Source organism: Panthera tigris, chromosome A2, assembly GCF_018350195.1.
Source record: "Panthera tigris isolate Pti1 chromosome A2, P.tigris_Pti1_mat1.1, whole genome shotgun sequence".
In the NCBI taxonomy this organism is placed as follows: domain Eukaryota; kingdom Metazoa; phylum Chordata; class Mammalia; order Carnivora; family Felidae; genus Panthera; species Panthera tigris.
The window spans coordinates 86643604-86664497 of record NC_056661.1 but is presented as its reverse complement, the minus strand read 5'-3'; the positions used below and the strand labels follow the sequence as shown (position 1 = coordinate 86664497).

At 38.4% G+C, this 20894-nt stretch overlaps 1 protein-coding gene across 1 annotated transcript in view; it reads left to right on the top strand.

Moving 5' to 3' along the window:
• Positions 1 to 9997: 9997 nt before the first annotated feature.
• The window catches only part of PCLO (piccolo presynaptic cytomatrix protein), a 360380-nt gene continuing 349483 nt past the window's right edge, over positions 9998 to 20894 (top strand). Inside the window, exons 1-2 of the mRNA XM_042965364.1 lie at positions 9998 to 10254; positions 16273 to 18070. Of these exons, the coding sequence (XP_042821298.1) occupies positions 9998 to 10254; positions 16273 to 18070 (2055 nt within the window). The remainder of the gene's footprint in view (positions 10255 to 16272; positions 18071 to 20894) is intronic.

The window sequence follows — 20894 nt, the reverse complement described above, 5'->3', positions numbered from 1 at the left end:
TATAAAATCCTTTCCATCCTCCGCTTACTCATCAATAATTAACCTGGCAAATCTAGAGCTTGGATGGAATAAAATTAAACATTCCCCAAATGGCTCCTGAAATGGTGAACATAAAATTCTTGCCGTCTGATTTGAAGTCAAAGCATCTAGCCCTAACTGCAAATAAAACATGATAAATTGATAATGATAAAGACAATTTATTATTAAATCCTACTATAAAATCTGAATAATGAGAAGTGCTTTCATTATATTTTTTTCAATATCCTTATTTATTTTTATTCTCTTTGGCTGCCTGGAATATTTCTTGGACAAAGGACCAAATGCCATTTTCCACTTATTATACATTTGGGTTAGCTTGTTAAAGAAAGTATATGTACTTCCAGTATACTAAGTGTATTATCCAAGTTCTGACAGTGGCCATAGGATATACCACCCCATGAGTCTATGTGCTCTTTAGCAGGAACTATCTTTTACAATTAGAAATGGAAGATAGTTTAAGTGAGGAAAGCAGTCGGTATAAGATTCAGGTTGGGTGAGGTTTGAATTCTCTCTTGTTATTTGCTGGTTAAAAGACCTTGAGAAATTGAAATAACTTTCCTTAATCTCTATATTTTCACTTATAAAATGGACAAAACAATAGTTACGTAATAAAACTGTCAGAAGGATTAATGGAGATCAAAACATATATAAGATACTTAACAGAGTGCCTTGGTGATACATTAAATATATAATATTTATGAGTTAAAAATTGTATCATTATAGGATTTCTTCACCTTAATGAATGCCATCCCTTATTTCTCATTTATAGAAGTCCCCCACAAAATAACCTAATGTCTGTTTTGCATTATTCACATTTTTAACCTGAAGACATCTCATTAAGTAATGCATTTGATGTCTGTTGGTTGGGCATTCACTATGTGCACTAGATACTGATGGGACGGCAAGAGAAATAAAAACATTGTTGCATTACTTGAAAAACTCAGTTCTGAAACAGTTCACCAAAGAAAGGAAGACTATATGTAAAAAAATGCCAAATGAGTAAGATTTTCAAATAATGATTGAGAACAGTAGCAGCTTCACAATAGGAAAAGGTCTTCTGATGGTGAATGGGTTTGGCCTGGGGAAAGGCATAGATGGATCGGAGTGAGGGGACAATCTTGCCATATTGAGGAAAAACGGAAACTGGAGAAAAAGTGAGCATGGCATTTTCAAGAGTCACTGAAGCACCCAGATTTACCTGTCTTGTGTCTTGCTATTTCAAAAGAAAAGTGGAATCGGGATCACTGATGTGGAAAGGATAAGGAGGGAATGTATTTTATTGGTGTTACTTTCTCCTGTATAGACGTATCTCTGTAATATATGTTTCCTCCTCCCTCACTCACAAACTGTCCCAGGGAAGGTGGTCTTAGGTGGAAAGGCAGAATTCCATACGTGGTCATTGAGGAAACTCTCCCAATGGAATCCACCCAATGGTTCTGCCATCTTCCATCCACATAAACCCTAGTCTCCATCTTTGTCACCCATGGAGGTGTACATACCAGAATTCCTTTGGTTGGTCCTGGAAGTAGCATACTTATATCGGGTGGAGCTGGATCACAGGGCCACGTAGAACTGCAAGAGAAGCTGGCAACTGTGTGTAGCTACTTGTCCCAAAGAGGAGAAAAGTGATGTTAGTGAAGAATTAGGATTATCCATTCTAATATGATATATAAATCCATCCATACATGTGCTATATCCTGTTACTATTTTTTTCTTAATCATGTCTTTTCCATGTGTCCTAAAATCCCCTTGGTTTTAGTTTAGCACATTTGGGTAAACATGTCCTGAATTCGCGTTCTTCAGTAGGAGGCTCTTATTCTCCTAGATTCACCCCTTCAGTCTTCTTGATTAGAGTGATTTTATGTCTTCTTTTCTTTGATTTGCTGTGCTTCTCTAAATCTATTGCACATTTTTCAAAATGCAGTGACCAGAATTGCATACCATAGTCCAAATGCAGATAGGCTACCATTTTTGTAGAGTAAATCTGTGACTTTTGCTTTTTTCTTAAAAAAATAATTTCTGACGATGGCAACTATGTTGATGATGCCTTCGGCTTCAGCTTCAAAGAAAAGTCTACATGGATTCCCAAGTGCCTCTTTCTTGTCTTCAGTCTTGTAATGCTGACATTAAAATCTTCTATCCTTTCAAAGTAGTACTTCCCACCCCAAGCTCTATAATACAATCATCTGGGGAGTTTTAAAAATACAAATGCCATGCCCTTCCATCAAGATTTTGATATAATTTGTCTGAGATGAGGGCCAACTATTGATCCTTTTCAAAATATCTATAGATAAACATAATATTCTCTCAGGGTTTTGACTTATTATTGAAAGAGTAACTTGTGAATTTTTCCAATTACACTTGAGATATCCCTATTAAAATTCATCTATTCTTTCTTTGCTTGCAGACAGACAAGAGCAAAACTTTCTAAAGATTTATCCCATGAGCTTGGAATTAGCATATGGGAAAATTATGGGACTCTCTGAAAACCATTACAGACTTTACACTTCAGCCCATATGATAATAATGACTGAACCACAGATGTTAAAAATCTTTTGTCTTCCAGCTCCCGTGCGTATACATCGTATGTACCTTGCCTATATTTTTAATGTGTATCAAGTCAGATATAAATCTTTGCTTCTCTTTCTGTGCCACTCCTCACCTCTCTCCTCCCTCAAAGAATCAATAATGCGTAAATTCCTTAGTAATGTAAATTTTCCTGGAATTTGCATGAGGGAGACGGAGCTAGGCTTTCCATTGTACAATCTACAGGAACCACCTAGGATCCTCAGGGACAGGTCAGTCCTGCAAAGGCCCCTATGCCACATCACCACTAGAGGGTAGCAGTGAGGACACTTCTAATTCACCTTTCCACAAAGTAAGTGGCATCAGGTTCCTTTCATCCTCATACATTTCTCTACTTTTGACTTCGAACCCATGCTACTCAACCAATTCAAGTTGCTCTCTTTATTCTGAAATACAGAGCAATTCAGAGAAAGCCCTAACTTTTCAAGATGTCTGAGCTGCAGTCCATCACCAGGTTAGGTAAAACTGAGTATCCTCTAGCTGATGTGATTCTGACTCCTTTGAAGGATAATGTGAATATTAACAGGTTTTACTAGATAGATATTAAAGTCACTGTTATATAATGTATACTTTTTGTATCATATTTTTAAAAAAATCTTAAAAATATTTTTGAACCTCTAATCCCAAGGATCTGTAAATTGTTAATCTAGCCACCATCTTGAGTAGGACCTTAAGAATGCCTCCTCTCCCAGAAGTTTCTCAAATAAATACATTGGTCTTTCTCAGAAACATTCTCATGCATAAATTTTTCATCTTTTTATATAACTTTATATTTGGATAGCATTACATAGTTGAAAAATGATCTTCCCATATATTTTCTTGTTTGAGCCTTTCACGAAACAAGTACGTAAGTATTCAGCATAATTGGGCTCTTTCCCATTTATAGTTTAGAAGGGTGGTATTTGGAAATTTTGAACAAATAACTCAAGTCCATCTGGACAGTAAATGGGAAAATAGTCACTAGAAGCAAAAGAATGAAAAGGGAATTTTGAAAGATTATGCATAATCATAATGTGTAAAAACTGGAATATCAGTTAAATGACTAAAACCCCCAAAAGTTAGTGACTTAAAATAAGACAATAATTACTATAATAACTATTATTCTATTTCCTGATTCTCTCGGCTGATTGGGCAGTTCTCCTGGTCTCACCTGGCTCAGTGATGTGACTGTAGCCAGCAGATATGCTCTCTGAGGCAGGGAGGGTTCTCCAGCGGGACTCATCAAGGCCTCAGCTGGGATCGCTGGAGACTGGGGCAGCTGGGCTCCTCTCTTCATGGAGTCTCACCTCCTGAGCTTCTTTAGATTATGGTGGTCTCTGAGCATGAAGAGGGCTATATAGGAAAGCTAGCCTAGCAAGTTACATGCCTCTCCCACTACATTCTCTTGATAAAAATAAGATAGGGGTTCAGCTCCAGTCTAAGGGTGAGGAAACAGTATATCTTGATGGGAAGCATGGCAGTCCCACTTTAAAGGGCAGTGGACACAGGGAGGTGTGATTCATCTAGGACAAGTATTGTAACAATCTGCCACAACTGTACTGATATGTTTCTTGGTTCAAAAGTGCATTCACATCTTTTTCTAATGTAACAATGACAAGAGCCCAGAGAGGTAGTATATATTATTGTCTCCATTTTTACAGTTGAGGAGCCCCACATTCTAAAAAGCTAGTGACTCGCTAACCCAAATAGATGTAAGATGGCAGAGCTGCTGGGATTTAAAGTCAGACATTGTCAACCAAAACATCATGTAAGTAGGACGTGCATACATGTCTCCATTTTCCAAAGAGTAGGGAGTAGGTTCTGAATTCTAAAGTCTATTTATGAAACAGGTGAATACATAATGCTGAATCATCTATGTTATAACATCATGACTTGTTGGTAATTTTCAACTTAAAAAGTACTAGTGTAAAGTGGCATAGTAACTAAATTTATTTCATTTCATTTATTTGTTTACTTACTTATTGAAGTTTATTTATTTTGAGAGACAGAGTGAGCAGGGGAGGGGCAGAGAGAGAGAGCGCGCGCGCGAGAGAGAGAGAGAGAGAGAGAGAATCTCAAGTGGAGCTGGAACTCAGGAACCATGAGATCAGGACGGGAGCTGAAACCAAGAGTCGGATGCTTAAGTGACTGGCCACCTAGGTGCCTCTATTTTATTTTATTTTTGAGAGAGAGAGAGAGCATGAGCACCAGCGAGCATATGCGGGATGGGCAGAGTGAGGAGAATCTTAAGCAGACTCCAGGCCCAGTGCAGAGACCAGTGAGGGGCTCCGTCTCATCATCACGAAATCATGACCTGAGCCAAAATCTAGAGTCAGCTGCTTAACTCATTGAGCCATCCAGGTGCCCCTATTCATAATATTTTATACATCCTGTACCCATAGGAACATATTTTAAGTACAATTAACTTTTTCTTTTATTTTAAATTATATTTTGCTGTAGAATATGTATAAAAGGGGAAACAAACAAAAAAACCCCACAACTGCCTGATAGTCCAGATGTCACAATTCAAAAATAAATTTATCAAACTTTGTTCTAAAATACTTCTCATGTTTTTTTTCTCAAAATTGAGAAGCCAGTTCATAATCAACTATAATCTCACTTGAATTTCCTCCACTGTAGCTGCAAATCTCATTTTAAAGAAAAGCTAACAAAAAATGGCTTAGAGCTGCAATTGAGAAGCAGATCAACCACAGCCAAAAATGAAGTTGGTCCTTAAACCACTGCAGGTTCTTGCTTCACTAAATTAACACAATCTTCTCTTACCTTCCACTAGAGAAGGAACATTAAAAAAAGGTATGTACCTATATAAAAATGTCAGACTGTCTATATTTACACAAACATGAATATATGCATCCATGCATACACTAAAATGCATGGTCTTTTAAATATAGAAAGTATAAGAATACTTTAAGTTTTACCACTCATCAAATAACACGAAATCACTATTAGCCTATATACCGTGGCACTTTTTTTTTTTTCCAGTTTCTTCATAGGCATTTGCTACAAAATGATGTTAGAATTTTGCTTACCTAGCTTCACCCAAGTTCATTGTTTTTGTGGTTTTTAAAAATGACTACTCATAATTATTGGGACTCTTATACCATAAAGAAAAATCGACAAATTCATTTTGGAAAATATAGAAAATTAGGAAGAAAAAGTAAGATTACTTATTACACAGTAAAACCTTGAATTGTGAGTAACTTGTTCTGTGAGTGTTCTCAAGATGAACAAACATTGCTAATAAATTTTAACTTGAACAAATGAGTGATGTCTTGTAATACAAATAGTACATGAGGCCAAATGTCTCATGATCACAACTGAGCCAATGGTTCATGAAATTTGCTTTGATATGCTTTGAATTACAAGCATGTTTCTGGAATGAATTATTCTCATAAACCTAGGTTTTACTTGTATGGGTTTTGTTCGTTGGTTTATTTGATTTTTTTCCTGGGTTTATTTTCTATGCATTTTAGTAGTTTAATTTTTTTTTTTTTTTTGCACAATTGTGATCACATAAGTTTATGGAAACTTATCCTATGTATACTTTGTGAATTTTTTCCTATAATGAACTCTTTAAAAGCATTATTTTAGGGGCGCCTGGTTGGCTCAGTTGGTTGAGCATCCGACTTCGGCTCAGGTCATGATCTCGCAGTTCATGAGCTCAAGCCCTGCATCGGGCTCTGTGCTGACAGCTCAGAGCCTGGAGCCTGCTTCAGATTCTGTATCTCCCTCTCTCTCTGCGCCTTCCCCGCTCATGCTCTGTCTCTCTCTGTCTCTCAAAAATGAGTAATGTTAAGAAAAATTAAAAGCATTATTTTAAATTAATATTTTCATAAAATACAAACATCTGGTTGTACCAGGTTTTACTCTTCCGTTCTTATTTATGAGGGCAGTAATGCCTTTTTATTTATTGCTATTATAAATAATTCTCTAGGGAACATTTTTTTTCCACAGTCATTTTTGTAACTCAGTCTCTTTGGTAACTGATTTCCAGAAGTGTATCACAGATTATGACTCTTTTTAAGGCTATTGATAGATATTGCTAAATTATCTTCCAGAAAGGTTGAATCTATTTATACTCACAAATTTAGCTTATGAAAGGGCCTATTTTACAAAACACTTACTAGCACCATTAAAATGGTTTTAATAGAGATATAATGGGCATTTAATAAATACGCCCATATTAAGATAATTGCTTACTAAATAGAGTTTAATAAATACATGCTATTATTTTTAAATAAAAGGATAAATTAAATTATACAAGGATTATTTAATTGTAGGTTTTTAAAGACTAGTGAGACTACACATTTTTCTATATTGGTGAAGACTATTCTGAGTTTAATTTTTGCAGACCCTGAACTCATTCAAGTATTGCGCATGTGACATACAAGGTGGTCTATTCGATTTTATCCTGGGTTGAGTGGTATCTGTGAGGACCATGGGTAGACTGGGCAATTTCATGCCAAGCATTCATTATCTAGTCATATTTAGTTGTTAATTATCACATTTAGATTTGTTCTAATCTACTAAAATAGAACCTACCTGGGGAAGGGAGGCAAGAAGTAAACAACGGAAAAGATCTGGTTTTCTAGAGTGGAGAAGCCATTTTAGAAAGACATAATGGTATATAGCAGTGAAGGTGTTCATAAATTGATCACTTTTATGACTTACCTATCAGGCTGAGTGAATTGGAGCTGAACTATCAGCTTGTTAAATCAATCCAAATTCAAATAAATATTTACGGTAAGTATAATGAACAGGGAACAACAAAGATTTTGAATATAGCACCATTAGTTAATTTGCAGAATGAAACTGTGACATTTTTTCTGGGTAAGCAAGAACAAACTCCATAAAGTTATCTATAGCATTTGACTTCTCATCCTTGTACTCCCAGAATTCTGAGAATTCGCACACAAGCAAAGCACCTGGCTTTTGCTCTAGTGTTTTTCTTTAGATCTGAAACACCTCCCAAGCACAAGCAACTGTTAAGCCTGAATGGAAGGCTGAAAAATTAAACATTTTTAGAAACTCACAGGTATGAAGATCCTAAAGGCAAAATTATTTTACAAAGTCAACAACCCAAATGTTTCCCACTTGTTTTCACAGTGCATTCACTCTTTCTACCACATGTCCCATTTCCCTGTTTTCTGATGTTTCCTCCTGGGAGAGGAGGGAAGGAGAAGTTGAATGCACATGTTTTCGCAATGGGCTATAATACTCCCATCTTACAGATTATGACTTCTTGTTTAGTCTGCACACTACTTTGCATATTGATTAACACTTATTTCTTTATTACTTTAAAGGTTCCTTTCCATCTATAATAAGAGAGAATATAGCATTAACCATTTGTTTTCTAGTTTAATCATTATTCTGAGGCTAGACTTTGAAAAGAGTGCTCATCCTAGCAATTTTTTAACTTCGTCGTTTGTGGATGTGAATACATAGGATGTATTTTTGTCACAAAACTAGAGTTTGATTCCTAGGGGCTGCCTGGGCATTGGAGCAGTTACTCATTTTGTCAGAGATTCAGGATTATGTACCGATTATATCTTTTTTGAGGCAAACTCATTTTTAGAAATATGATGATAACATATTGTCTCCAAACGTGCCCCTCAGAATGTTAGGTTGCTTCATGTCATTGGTTTGTATGAGGTGAAAGCATTCTCTTTACAAAGCATGACTTTGTAGCTTTGACTTTGGAAGTCACATCTCAATGTGTTGTAAGAGAATTAAACTTTATGCAAAGTTTTTATGGGAACCCAACCAGCAGTGAAACTTCATCTGATGACTGGACTTTTTTAAAAGCAGTACACTTTGGGGTGTCTGCATAGCTCAGTTGGTTAAGCATCCAACTCCTGATTTTGAATCAGGTCAGGATCTCAGGATTCATGAGATGGAACGCCCTGCCCTCCACCCCACTTCCCCAGCTGGGTGTGGAGCCTGCTTAAGATTCTCTTTCTGCCCCTCCCCACTGTGCCAGCACTCTCTCTCAAAATAAATAAACATGAAAAAAAAAGTGTCACAAATTTTATAACTGAACCATTTTTTAGTTTTGATACTGGTGGAATGCAAAATATAGAACTTTTATAACGCTTATTGTAAACACTTAGAAACTCTCAGGGCAATTTATTCATTTCTATTTATTTTTTCGTTCCTGTTGTTAGCTTTTGATTAATCTCAACAACTGAGACATTACGTCCATTTTGTTAGCAAAGGTAGATAGTAAAATTGGGGTTGTGGATTCGGTGTTGAAGGAAAACATTCCCTTCGAGGAAATGTAGCAAGAAGAGTTTGTGCGTTTGGGGTGAGTGGGGATGGGTTATTAGTTACAACTCTGCTGCTAGCCATCTGTGTGTGTCTGTACAGATTAATTCCACTTTTTTGGTTATTCTGTCCATTTGTACAAAAAAGGACTGAATTCATGTTTTCAAAATTTCACACCACTTGAACATTTTAATACTCTACAATCTGAATCTTACTACAGTATCTCCTCCCTAATTTCCCGTAACCCCTTACTTTTGTGTAGTCCCTTTAGGGAACAATACAATGATAAGCATTCAAAAACTTTACCTCCTTGCGGTTGCTGTACCTAAGGTTTTAATGTAATTATTCTGGAAAAGTCCTAAGTGAAAAGGTCCAGTTTCGGCTCTTTTGGGGAAATTTGTCCCAAAGGCATCAGAGATTTCTCCAGTTAATCTCGTTACCTGAATCCATTACTAAAATCTTTAAAAACGCTCCCTTAAAAAAAAACAAAAAAAAAAATTTTTTTTTTTTTTGAAACTACAGATCCCATGAATCAAAGAAGGAAACTGACACCTCCCCTCCAGCCCCTCCCCACCCCTTGACTGTAATCCGCTAAAACTCAGGTTGAGGCATCCTGAAATATGCCTGAAAGAAACGCCGGCTGTTGTCCCGGTTTTCAGCTGCGCTCTCCCCGGGCTCCTTTAAATCGGTGCTGAGAGTGTGGAAGGATACAGAGCGACGCAGAACGGGATGGGCGCGGGTGCGGCCATCACCTGTTCCGAGACAGGCATGCGCACTGCGAGGGCGCGGGCGAGGAGGCGGGGCGCGGTGGGAGGGGCGGACGGCGCCCGGCTGGCACTGCTCAGACCTGCTTCTCCCGACTCGGGGCGCTGAGGCGGCTTCGGGGAGTTGTCCAACATGGAGGAGGCACCAGCTGCGGGCGTCACCTGCGAGCGGGACTAACACCCGCCTGGCGTTCCGGGCAGCGGTGCCGGGTCCCGAGCCCTGGGACTCGGCCGCCTGCACGCCCCACGGCGGACCCCGGCTCCGGTTGCTCGTCGGGCCGCGGGCTTCCCGACGGGGACGCAGCGCAAGGAGGGAGCGCAGCGGCCCCGAGTCCCTCTGAGCCATGGGCAACGAGGCGAGCTTGGAAGGGGAAGGGCTCCCGGAAGGGCTGGCGGCGGCGGCGGCGGCGGCGGCAGCCGGAGGAGGGGCTGGCGGGGCGGGGAGCTCCTTGCACACCGTGATCCCGGCCGGCATGGAGGCGGATCTGAGCCAGCTGAGCGAAGAGGAGAGGAGACAGATCGCCGCTGTCATGTCAAGGGCGCAGGGGCTGCCCAAGGGAAGCGTTCCCCCGGCCGCTGCGGAGCCGTCTTCCATGCACAGGCACGCACAGCATGATGTATATGTCCAGGCATATATGTACAGCTTCCCGTGCACATATGTGCCAACCCGTATGTGCCAGCACGGCAGTACATATATGTGGTTTCCGTTCATTTTATTTTCCCTAATGGGGTGACGAGAAAGAGATCATAAGCCTTCTCTGGGCAGAATAAAAATGATGCATTGTAGAGTTTCTAGTGGGATAGTCAAGGGTTGCATTCCTGGAACTGTGATTTTAGGTTGTGATTTTTGGCCTTTTGGAACCTTTTTCCCCTAGGATGGCGTGGAGAGACGCCCTCCAGTGTTTTACTAATCTGGAAGTCTTCCATTAATACAAAACGGACGTGTTGGGAAATGGATAGAACTGGGTGTTTACCTGTCTCTGTTTAAACCTCCCCAGTCATTTCGGCGTCTTTTTCTCTGTGAATGATGTCTGAAATATTTCTGTAACAATACCTTTAATTCCCTGGGAGGTGATTTGTCCTTCCTTCCCACCCCAGCCCCAGAGGAGAAAAGGAGCTGTTTAGGTAGAAGGTATAGAATGAATACACCTTTTATATTCAATGAGGGACCCTAAAATATATTATGGCATTAGACAGATGGTTCGGTCGCAGCGGAGCAGGTGCTGTACATGTTTTTCTGAATTAGCATATGCTATTTTTTAAACTATTGCTCTTTTATATGCAAAAGTATCTTACAGTTTAGAACATGTGAATTTGTGTTATCTTAAAATTAGTTTCCAGTACATAGTTTTCAAGTCAAACCAAATAAATGACAACTTGCACAGGCAATTAAGAGCTATTCTGTAATATTACCGTATTAATTTCCTTCTGTAGCTCTCCATTTTGCTTCATCTAATAAATTAGTTGTTTTCTAATTAGAGCCCTAAGAGGGTATAATCATTGTGCCTGCCCTGCCTTTATTATTGTAAACAAACCCTTTAACTTTACACCCTCCTTTAGCGAACAGTTCTCTGTCCGTTGTCCTGAAACCATTCCTGCTTTATGTTGACTGAAGGGAGACCTACAATTTTCATTTGAGATATTGAAAGATCTGGATATTGTAGGTGTAGATTCTTATCCTCTATTTCATAAAAATATTTTAACTTAGAAGCTGTCATATACGTATATGCATATAATTTTATCAAATAACTTTTAACGTAGGAGAAGTGTCATGGATAGTTGCAATATTTTTAACATAAAATCTTAAGTTTCCACAATATATCAGCTAAAAATCCTGTGTTCTTGAAATGAAGCCACCACTACTAGTAAAAACCTGACCCTTTATATTAAATCTGTTTTTCTAACTAGTAATATATGGGGTTGTTTCTTTGGTATAAAGCTTTTTCTATCCATTATCTTAAGTCTTAACAGCTTATGATATGCACCATTTTTCTCTACTGATGAAAACTTGGGAAAAATTTTGAATGCTCATATATTATATTTTTATGGGATAATAACGAGGTACAGTACTTCTATTAGCTTTTTAGAAATGTATGTCAGCTCTTCTATAGTTTTTCCTAATATGTACATGCAACAGGTTTAGCACCCTGGTTACATAGACCAAGAAAAAGTTTGAGCTTTCATTTCTGCAATCCTAACTTTTCTTTGGTTCAGAGGGTGGCTGAAAAATACTATTTCAGCCTATGAAACTGGTTTTATACAGTACTTATATCAGATTCTCCATTGATAATTTTGTTAGAGTAGAATTATTAGTAGGTAATCTGTGGTCTCAAAACTTATTGGTGAAAGCTTCATCTCAACAGATAAACAATATGTTTCTGATTTTTGAAACCTTATATTTTACTGAATTATGTTTATAAAAGATGCATAATTTTTGCAAATTTATTATCCCCGCATGGGATAACCAAAGAAACACCTGGTTTAGATTCAGATTTTTAGAAGCACTCTAAGTATATATAAAAAAGCGTATCCAATTTTTTAAGGTTTGAAGGGGTTAAGTGTGTCAGTTAGACATGGAAGTATTTTGTTTTGTTTTTAAATAAGGGTTGAGACCCCAAAACCCTAAGTTCTTATCCTATTCATTTTAACTGACTCAAGGCAAATTGTATATGTGTTTCAGCCATTGTGCCTCAGTTTCCTTGCTTCAAATAAGGCAAGTGACACTTGTTTTACCTATCTTGTAGAATCATTGTGAGGATTGGTTAAAAGTTGACAGGGATATTTTTGTTTGAATTTTAATTTGAAGGAACTCTGTAAAGAGTAATAATATCAATCTCAGCAGTGGTGGCACTGGCAGTGATGGCTTCAGACAAATTGTGTATTGAATTATGCACTGTTAGGAGTTATTCTGATGAATCTACATTTTTTTTACATGTGGAGAAGTCAGTGGAACTCCCACTCCCCTCCCCACCCCGACCAGGAGTCCGGATACTAGATATCTGTGACTGTTTTTTTTTTTTTTTTTTCTTTTTTTTAAGAGAGCGTGTGAGCGGGGGAGGGGCATAAGGAGAGAGAGAAACAGAGATGGAGAGAGACAGAGAGACAGAGACAGAGAGAGAATCTTAAGCAGCTCCACATTCAGCACGGAGCCCGATGCAGGGCTCAATCCCAGGACACTGGGATAGTGATCTGAGTGGAAATCAAGAGTCAGAGGCTCAACCCACTGAGCCACCCAGGTGCCCCTGTGACTAGCTAGTTTTATAGCCTTGGATAATCTATTAGCCACTTTAAGCCCTAGTATCCTCTACAGTATAAAAATGAATAGATACTCCTGAAGTTGCTTGTATTTCTAATATCAAAAATTTTATGTGACTCAGCACTGTCAAGTGTCATTGCCTGATGTGTTCCATTAAAAAGTTTTTTTTAGCATTCCAACTGCTTTTATATTCTTAGCCTTGAATACTGTTTACCTCATTTGTAGCTGAAATATTTTTTTCTGCTAAATGATGAAAGAAAAATTCTAATCTGGTGATGACAGTAGTAATGAAAGAGGAGGTTGTTTAAAGCATGGGTAGTTACAAGCTAGAAGTTACAGGTTACAAACAAAATATTCCTGAATTTTTGATTTATTAAAGACCCAGGGGAAGACAATTTTATTACTTGGTCAACTCATTCTATTTACAACTACAGGTTTGAGAAGGGCTTTACTGAAAAGTGCTTCTGATTAGCAGAATATTTCATAGGAATTCTGACTGAATCTGTTATTTTCTTTAGTATTCCTTTGCATCTCTCCAACTGGTAGACAACTCAACAAACATTTTTTCTTCCTAGAGTAGCAAGCCAAGCCCAGGTTCTAAAATGCATATAGAATGTTTGCACTTATGCCTTGGAAGGACTGCAGAAGACTTTGAAAATAATTGATGAAGCATTAATCTAGCATAAAACAAAAACCTGATACATTCATCAATTCATTGTCATCCATGTGTTCATTCATTCACTCATCAAACATGCTCTCTAGTTAACAGATTCGGTTCTAGTGATGCAAAGATGAGTGAAACACATTCCCTCTCTAGGAGGTCCCAGTCTAGTTTACAAGGCACAGATTGCATTTTCGTCATGTTTGTTTTTGACAGAGCAACTGTTACACCAAACAAAACTTCACTGAAAGACCATAGTTAGCTAAGACATCCTTATATTTTTGTTCAGGATTAAGCTTATATCTCTTTTAATGATTGTCCTTCTATTTCTCACATCCACATCTCTATGTTTTACATTAACTCACATCATTCTAGTAACTGAAATTAGTTTAAGTTGTAGGGCAATCTTCATATCTGTCAGTATTTTCTCAAGGCTTTTGTTAGACTGTATAACTTATACTTGTAGGAAGTACATACAATTGTAATTTCTGCTGGAAGCAGCTTGCTTTGAATTTTGGTGTTGATAACACAACTACTTGGTATTCACAAAGTTCATTTTTTATTTGTTTTGTACATAGGCTGGATTCTGTGAAATAACACAAACAATGATTAAGCTTAATAGTATTTTCAAGAGGATTTCGTTAAATTAAGAATAGATTTCTTTTGTACTCTGTTTAAATGTAGGTCTCTAGGACTCCACAAGGGAACCAATTCAAAAAAATGCCTAATAATTACTCATAAGACAGGGACTTCTCTAACGAAGTTCCTAAGAATGTGCCCTTTCATGGGAGTGGTAGATTTCATTAATTGAATGTGGATCATTTCCAGAATAATGTGAAGATCTAAACAGTGGAATTTCTGGAAATAATCCATCTTAGGTCGTTTACTATGGCTTTTGCGGCCTGTAAAGAAACATTCAAAATCATTTTCCCAAAATGGAAATACGTAGCTTTTTAAAAGATAACTATCTTAGAACTGTTGGAATTAATTAGGGTAATAATTTTAGTTCCTCATTTCAGTTATCTCAAATTTCCTAATTTTTTTTTTTTTTTTCCTGGAGGGAATTGCCAAAACTAGGAATTCTATTTATTTCTCTTTTATCAGAAAATCACTTCTTACATACCTTGGCTTGTATAGATTATTTCCTTTGGACTTGTTGCTAACTAGAGGGAATGCTTCTGTGTTTCTTTCTGTTATGCCTTATGACTTGATCTAACTCAAATTTCTGTATCCTTTGGGGAACTTCAAAAACTTAATTCATATTAGGTACTAAATGATCTGAAATTAAAAATTTATAATCTGGCCCATTAGCAAGTAAATTTTCACAAAACAAAACTTATAGAACTTTATTGTGATTATCTCATATTTTAAGTGCTACTGAATAACTTTCTCTTTTTTCTTTTAATTAAAAATAAATAAATCTTTTCCAAAATTAAAAAGCTACATTATCAAATGCAATACTTATAATTTTATTTGTTAACAATTCTAATATATCCTATTCTTTTTAGTTGCAACTTTATCAGTGAAGAATGGCTTATTTAAAAAAAAATAATGTATTTAATTTTTGGCTAAAAGTAAAAACTTACAATTATTTAGCCATAGTCATTTAAAAGTGATCGTGTTTCCAAAACTGTTTTAAAAAAAAATCCATCATGTATATTTGTCTATGAATTAAAAGAAATTTTGCAGATTAGTTACATTCTTAAAGCTGTTAATAATGAATAATATTACTAATAGCCTAACAGTGGCAAGAGTGTTACACAAAACATTAAGAGATTATTATATATTTTCTTCTGAGAAAAGTAACAATACCTTCAAAAATGGGGTCACAACCAGCTTATTACTAGTTGTATACCAGGCTAAATCTCGAGATTCTGTAAGTATCAATTGTTATTTTGCATAGAGATCTCATTAAGTATTAGCTATTGGAATAATAATTAAATGACATAATATTTTTCTTCTACAAGAAATAGGGAATTATTTCTCAAAAATTTCTAATTAATCAAAGTAGGACTTTTCATTTTATGAAGTTTAATAAGGATAATATTTAATGGATATTTTCTTTGTAGACAGAGTAAAATTGAATAGACTATCAACTTTCTCAGCCCCTGGAAATGCCTGACATAACTTCCTTTACTAAACATTTCCCAGATGCCACACATGCCATATGTGACTAATTTAATTCTTGTAATCAAGTAAGACACACAAACAACATCAAAAAAAAAGTTTGGAACAAACTCCCACATTTTAAAATGATTAGTTTTAATTCTTGGTGCTGCTAGTATTTGGAAGAATAACATTCTTTGAACATGAACATACTAGAACATGGCATTGCCTTGATTTATCAATTTAATATAATTAGGTGTTAAGTATGGCTGGATTCTATTAAGTGTAAATGTAAATAAACTATTATAAATAATGTCTAGCTAGATTTCTTATGTTTTCATGACTTACGGTAGCAGGTATTATTTTTGTTTTTTTCCCTTTTTGTTTACCTTCTTGTTGAAAATCTCTACCCATGTAAAGAAAGTAACAGAGGGATTAAACCTTTTCTGGTCACGTACAGTAGACTGCAAAAATGTGTTCTAATTATATTTATACATGCATAATTTTGAGACTGTAAGAAAGTAATAGCTTTTTCATATTATTTAGAGTTGGGATAATTTCCATTATTTTTACTTCTTTTTGTTTCACTCTTCTAGGAAACAAGAGTTGGATAGTAGTCATCCTCCAAAACAATCAGGGAAACCGCCGGACCCAGGGCGTTCAGCTCCGCCTGGTCTCAGTAAGAGTAGAACTACAGACACTTTGAGGTCAGAGCAGAAGTTGCCTGGAAGGAGTCCTTCCACTATTAGCTTGAAAGAATCAAAGTCCAGAACTGATCTGAAGGAAGAGCACAAGTCTAGTATGATGCCTGGCTTCCTCTCAGAGGTTAACCCTTTAAGTGCTGTCTCCTCGGTTGTAAATAAATTTAATCCTTTTGATTTGATATCAGACACTGATTCATCCCAGGAAGAAACTGCCAAGAAACAGAAAATGGCTCAGAAAGAACAAGGAAAACCCGAAGGAATCACGAAACCTCCACCACAACAGTCACCTAAGCCAGTTCCTAAGCAGCAAGGACCTGCGAGGGTCCCACTGCAGCAGGATGGCTCTCCCAGATCAGTATCTTCTCAGCAACCAGAGAAGATTAAATTACAACCTTCAGGGACAGGAAAGCCAATTGAGGGGCTTACGCAGGCTCCTCAGACAGACCAGGCACAATTGCCCCTTCAAAGAGATGCAACCAGGCCTCAGACAAAACAGTCAGACACACTAAGGGGAGAATCTGTTAAACCCTCTGTGCAAAGCCCATCCAAACCACCTATTCAGCAGGGAGGTCCTGGAAAACCTCCAGCCCAGCAGCCTGGACCTGAAAAACTTGCTACAGCACAGCCTGGGCCTGCAAAGCCCTTAGCTCAGCAAACAGGGCCAGCGAAGGCCCTAGCTCAACAGCCGGGGACAGCAAAGCCCCCAGCCCAGCCACCAGGGACAACAAAGCCTACTGCTCAGCAGCCTGGGCCAAAGTCTCCAGCTCAGCCTGTTGGGCCTGCGAAGCCTCAAACTCAACAGGCTGGGTCAGACAAACTTCCATCTCAGCAGCCAGGGCCAGCAAAGCCCCCAGCCCAGCAGCCAGGGGCACCAAAATCTCCAGCTCACCAACCTGAGTCACAGTCTCCAGCTCAGCCACCTGGGCCTGCAAAGACTCCATCTCAGCAAGTTGGGGCAACAAAGTCTCTGGGTCAGCAGCCAGGGACAGGAAAAACTCCTGCTCAACAGCCCGGCCCGGCGAAGCCCCCACCTCAACAGCCCGGCCCGGCAAAGCCCCCTCCTCAGCAGCCCGGCCCGGCAAAGCCCCCTCCTCAGCAGCCTGGCCCGGCAAAGCCCCCTCCTCAGCAGCCTGGCCCGGCAAAGCCCCCTCCTCAGCAGCCTGGCCCGGCAAAGCCCCCTCCTCAGCAGCCTGGCCCGGCAAAGCCCCCTCCTCAGCAGCCTGGCCCGGTAAAGCCCCCTACTCAGCAGCCTGGCCCGGCAAAGCCGCCTTCTCAGCAGCCCGGCCCGGCAAAGCCCCCACCTCAACAGCCAGGCCCGGCAAAGCCCCCACCTCAACAGCCAGGCCCGGCAAAGCCCCCACCTCAACAGCCAGGCCCGGCAAAGCCCCCTTCTCAGCAGCCCAGCCCGGCAAAGCCCCCACCTCAACAGCCAGGCCCGGCAAAGCCTTCAGCTCAGCCATCTACAAAACCAGTAAGCCAAACAGAAGCTGGGAAACCTCTGCAGCCATCCACTGCTCCGTGTGCAGCCCAGACTCCAGGACAAGGCCTCTCTAAAACCATCTGTCCTCTTTGCAATACCACTGAACTTCTGTTGCATGTTCCAGAAAAGGCCAATTTTAACACATGCACTGAGTGTCAAACCACTGTGTGTAGCCTGTGTGGTTTTAATCCCAATCCTCATTTAACCGAGGTGAGTGTGTTTATTTATTGTGTTCATGCTCTTAAACCATTATCATTGCTTACACAAATGGTGTTTGGTTTATCACTGGTATGATAGGATGGCATTATTTTTCTCTTGTCCTTTCTTTCTCCCTCTCCTTCCTTCCTTTCTCTTTTTCTTCTCTAATTGTAAATTTAGAAAAAAAAAAAAAAAGTTTTAAGCCATTTTCTCCAATAATAAGCCCAAAATGCTGCCACAATTTCTGATAACTTTGGCATATAAAGTCAAAATGAAATCAAAGATGCTGAGCATATACTCATTGCACTCTGTAAGATCCACACTATTTATTATTACTTACCATACAGTGATAATTACTTTAACTTTTAAATTCATACTCCTGCCTTCCAAAATTATGGTACTCTTAACTGGGATCATTTCTGTGCTGCGAAAAAAGTGGACCATGTTTTCCCATTATAAATACAATTTTAAACATTTTTTTAATGTTTATTTTTGAGAGAGGGACAGAGCGTGAGTGGGGGAGGGACAGAGAGACAGGGAGACACAGAATCTGAAACAGGCTCCAGGCTCTGAGCTGTCAGCATAGAACCTGATGTGGGACTTGAACTCAAGCCGTGAGATCATGAACTGAGCTGAAGTCAGACATTTAACTGACTGAGCCACCCAGGAGCCCCATAAATACAATTTTAATATAAAATTACACTTTTCCAAACTATACCTCTCCTTTTCCTGCCAGTGATTTTGATATACCTTATGAAGTAATGTTTCACTTATTAGTTGAGAGTCATTAATAACAGCATAAGTCAGTTCGTAAAATGAAGAAGTCCTAAGAGCAGGTTCAACATTGATGGGTGTATTCTCAGAAGGATCATATTTTATATTTTTAAGTCTTTGGGTATGCCTTCCTGACTATCAAATCATAAAGGGGCCAGTAGTGACAAATGATTGTTCATCATTGTTTACTCTGATTGAGGACAGAAAAATAATTCTCAAGAATTCAGTTAATGTTAACCTAGCACTTAAAGGCCCTGGATAAAATCAGATTTTGATAGGTGGAGATTTGGGGACATTCAGGGAGAAGGACAAAAGCCCCAAACAGCAACAAACAAACACAAAACAAACAAAACACAAAACAGCAACAACAAAAAACCACTCAGAAATTCTCTGGAGTGAAGAAATAATACAGGGAAGGTGACATAATGAGATAAGTGACAACAGAGAGGCCAGAAGAATACATTTTTAAAAGAAATCTGGTGGCTCCCACCCAATGAGAAGGTGCAGAAATCACTTAGTTTGTCTGGAGGACAGCTGTTAGTGGCTTATGTGTACATTATGTCTGCGAACAGCGCAGGAAGGAGCTGACAGCAGGCGATGAAGGATTGTGGGATTTAAATATCCCCGAGAGAGAAAACTTGTGTACCCTTGTTATAAATGAAGTCTATGTTACAATAATAACAGCATTGATGATCGTTGGTAGCTGTTAGATTAGTTGGGATGTTTGCTGCCAAGGAGAGATAAAAATGATGTAAATTAAAAATGTGCCAACTTCTGGTTTTTTTCTAAAGTATCATTTGTTCTTCTTATCCCAAAGTCATATTGACTACCTCAACTTTCCAGATAAGCCATTAAAAATTTTTTTTTTACATTTATTTATTTTTGAGAGACAGAGAGAGACAGAGCACAAGTGGGGGAGGGGCAGAGAGAATGAGACACCGAATCCAAAGCAGGCTCCAGGCTCTGAGCTGTCAGCACAAAGCCAAATGCGGGGCTCATAGATCATGACCTGAACCGAAGTTGGACACCCAACCAACTGAGCCACCCAGGCACCCCCAGATAGGCCATTTTTAATGATAACATTGCAATTAATAAGAACATGCTGCTTTCAAATTATAGCAGAAATTGGATTATAAGAAGTTTGTTTATATGTTGGTAGCTTTTAAAATTTTAATGAAGATCTCTTTCTGCTCGTACTATATGACATTGATAGGAATGTACAGTAATAATGACTTAAAGCAATGGATGATCATTTCATAAAATGTCATTTGCCAATTTATAAAGCAGAAACATGCAGTTGGACTTTGAAGCCACGTATATTATTTGAGTACCTGTTATATGGAAGACATTTTAATATAGGTTTGGCAGGATATAAAGATAACTAAAACATAAGGCTGATCATAACAGAATCAGAGTATTAGGTTAGATAATATATGTACAAGGAAACGTAATATGTGGTCACATGATAAGAGCAATGAGAGATGAACAAATACTGTGGAATAGGAAGCGTCATTTCTAGTGAGTGAGATTAAGGAAAGCTTCATGGAGAAAATGGCATTTGAGCTAGGTTTGTAAGGATGGATACTATTCCAACAGATAAAGGACGTGAAAGGGGATGATAATTTGGTCCAAGACCTAGAGCCAGAAAAATTTACGGTGTATTTAAGGAATCAGAGGTAAATCTAGGTTGGCTGACGTGGTGGGGGAAAATAGACAATGAGATTGGAGAGAAGTTGAAGTCAGATTTTGGCCTTCAACGTTTAGCAGGTGGTGATGAACATGCTGCTTTACGAAACTTACTTGATTAATGTAGTCATACATTTGATCATTCATTCATTTTAGAAGTTTGTATCGAATGCTTCTTGTGAAGCACCAATGAGTGCTGTGACGCAATCAAGTGTTCACTGGATATGGAGTCTTTCTTCCAGGAAATAAAATAGGGGAAATAAAAGTGGATATAAAAAAGAAATATATGTATATGAAAAGTAACTTTGTGTTGGGCTTTACATTTAACATAGTTCTTTCCTACTGGTTTAATCAAACTTAAATTTCCAAAAAATTC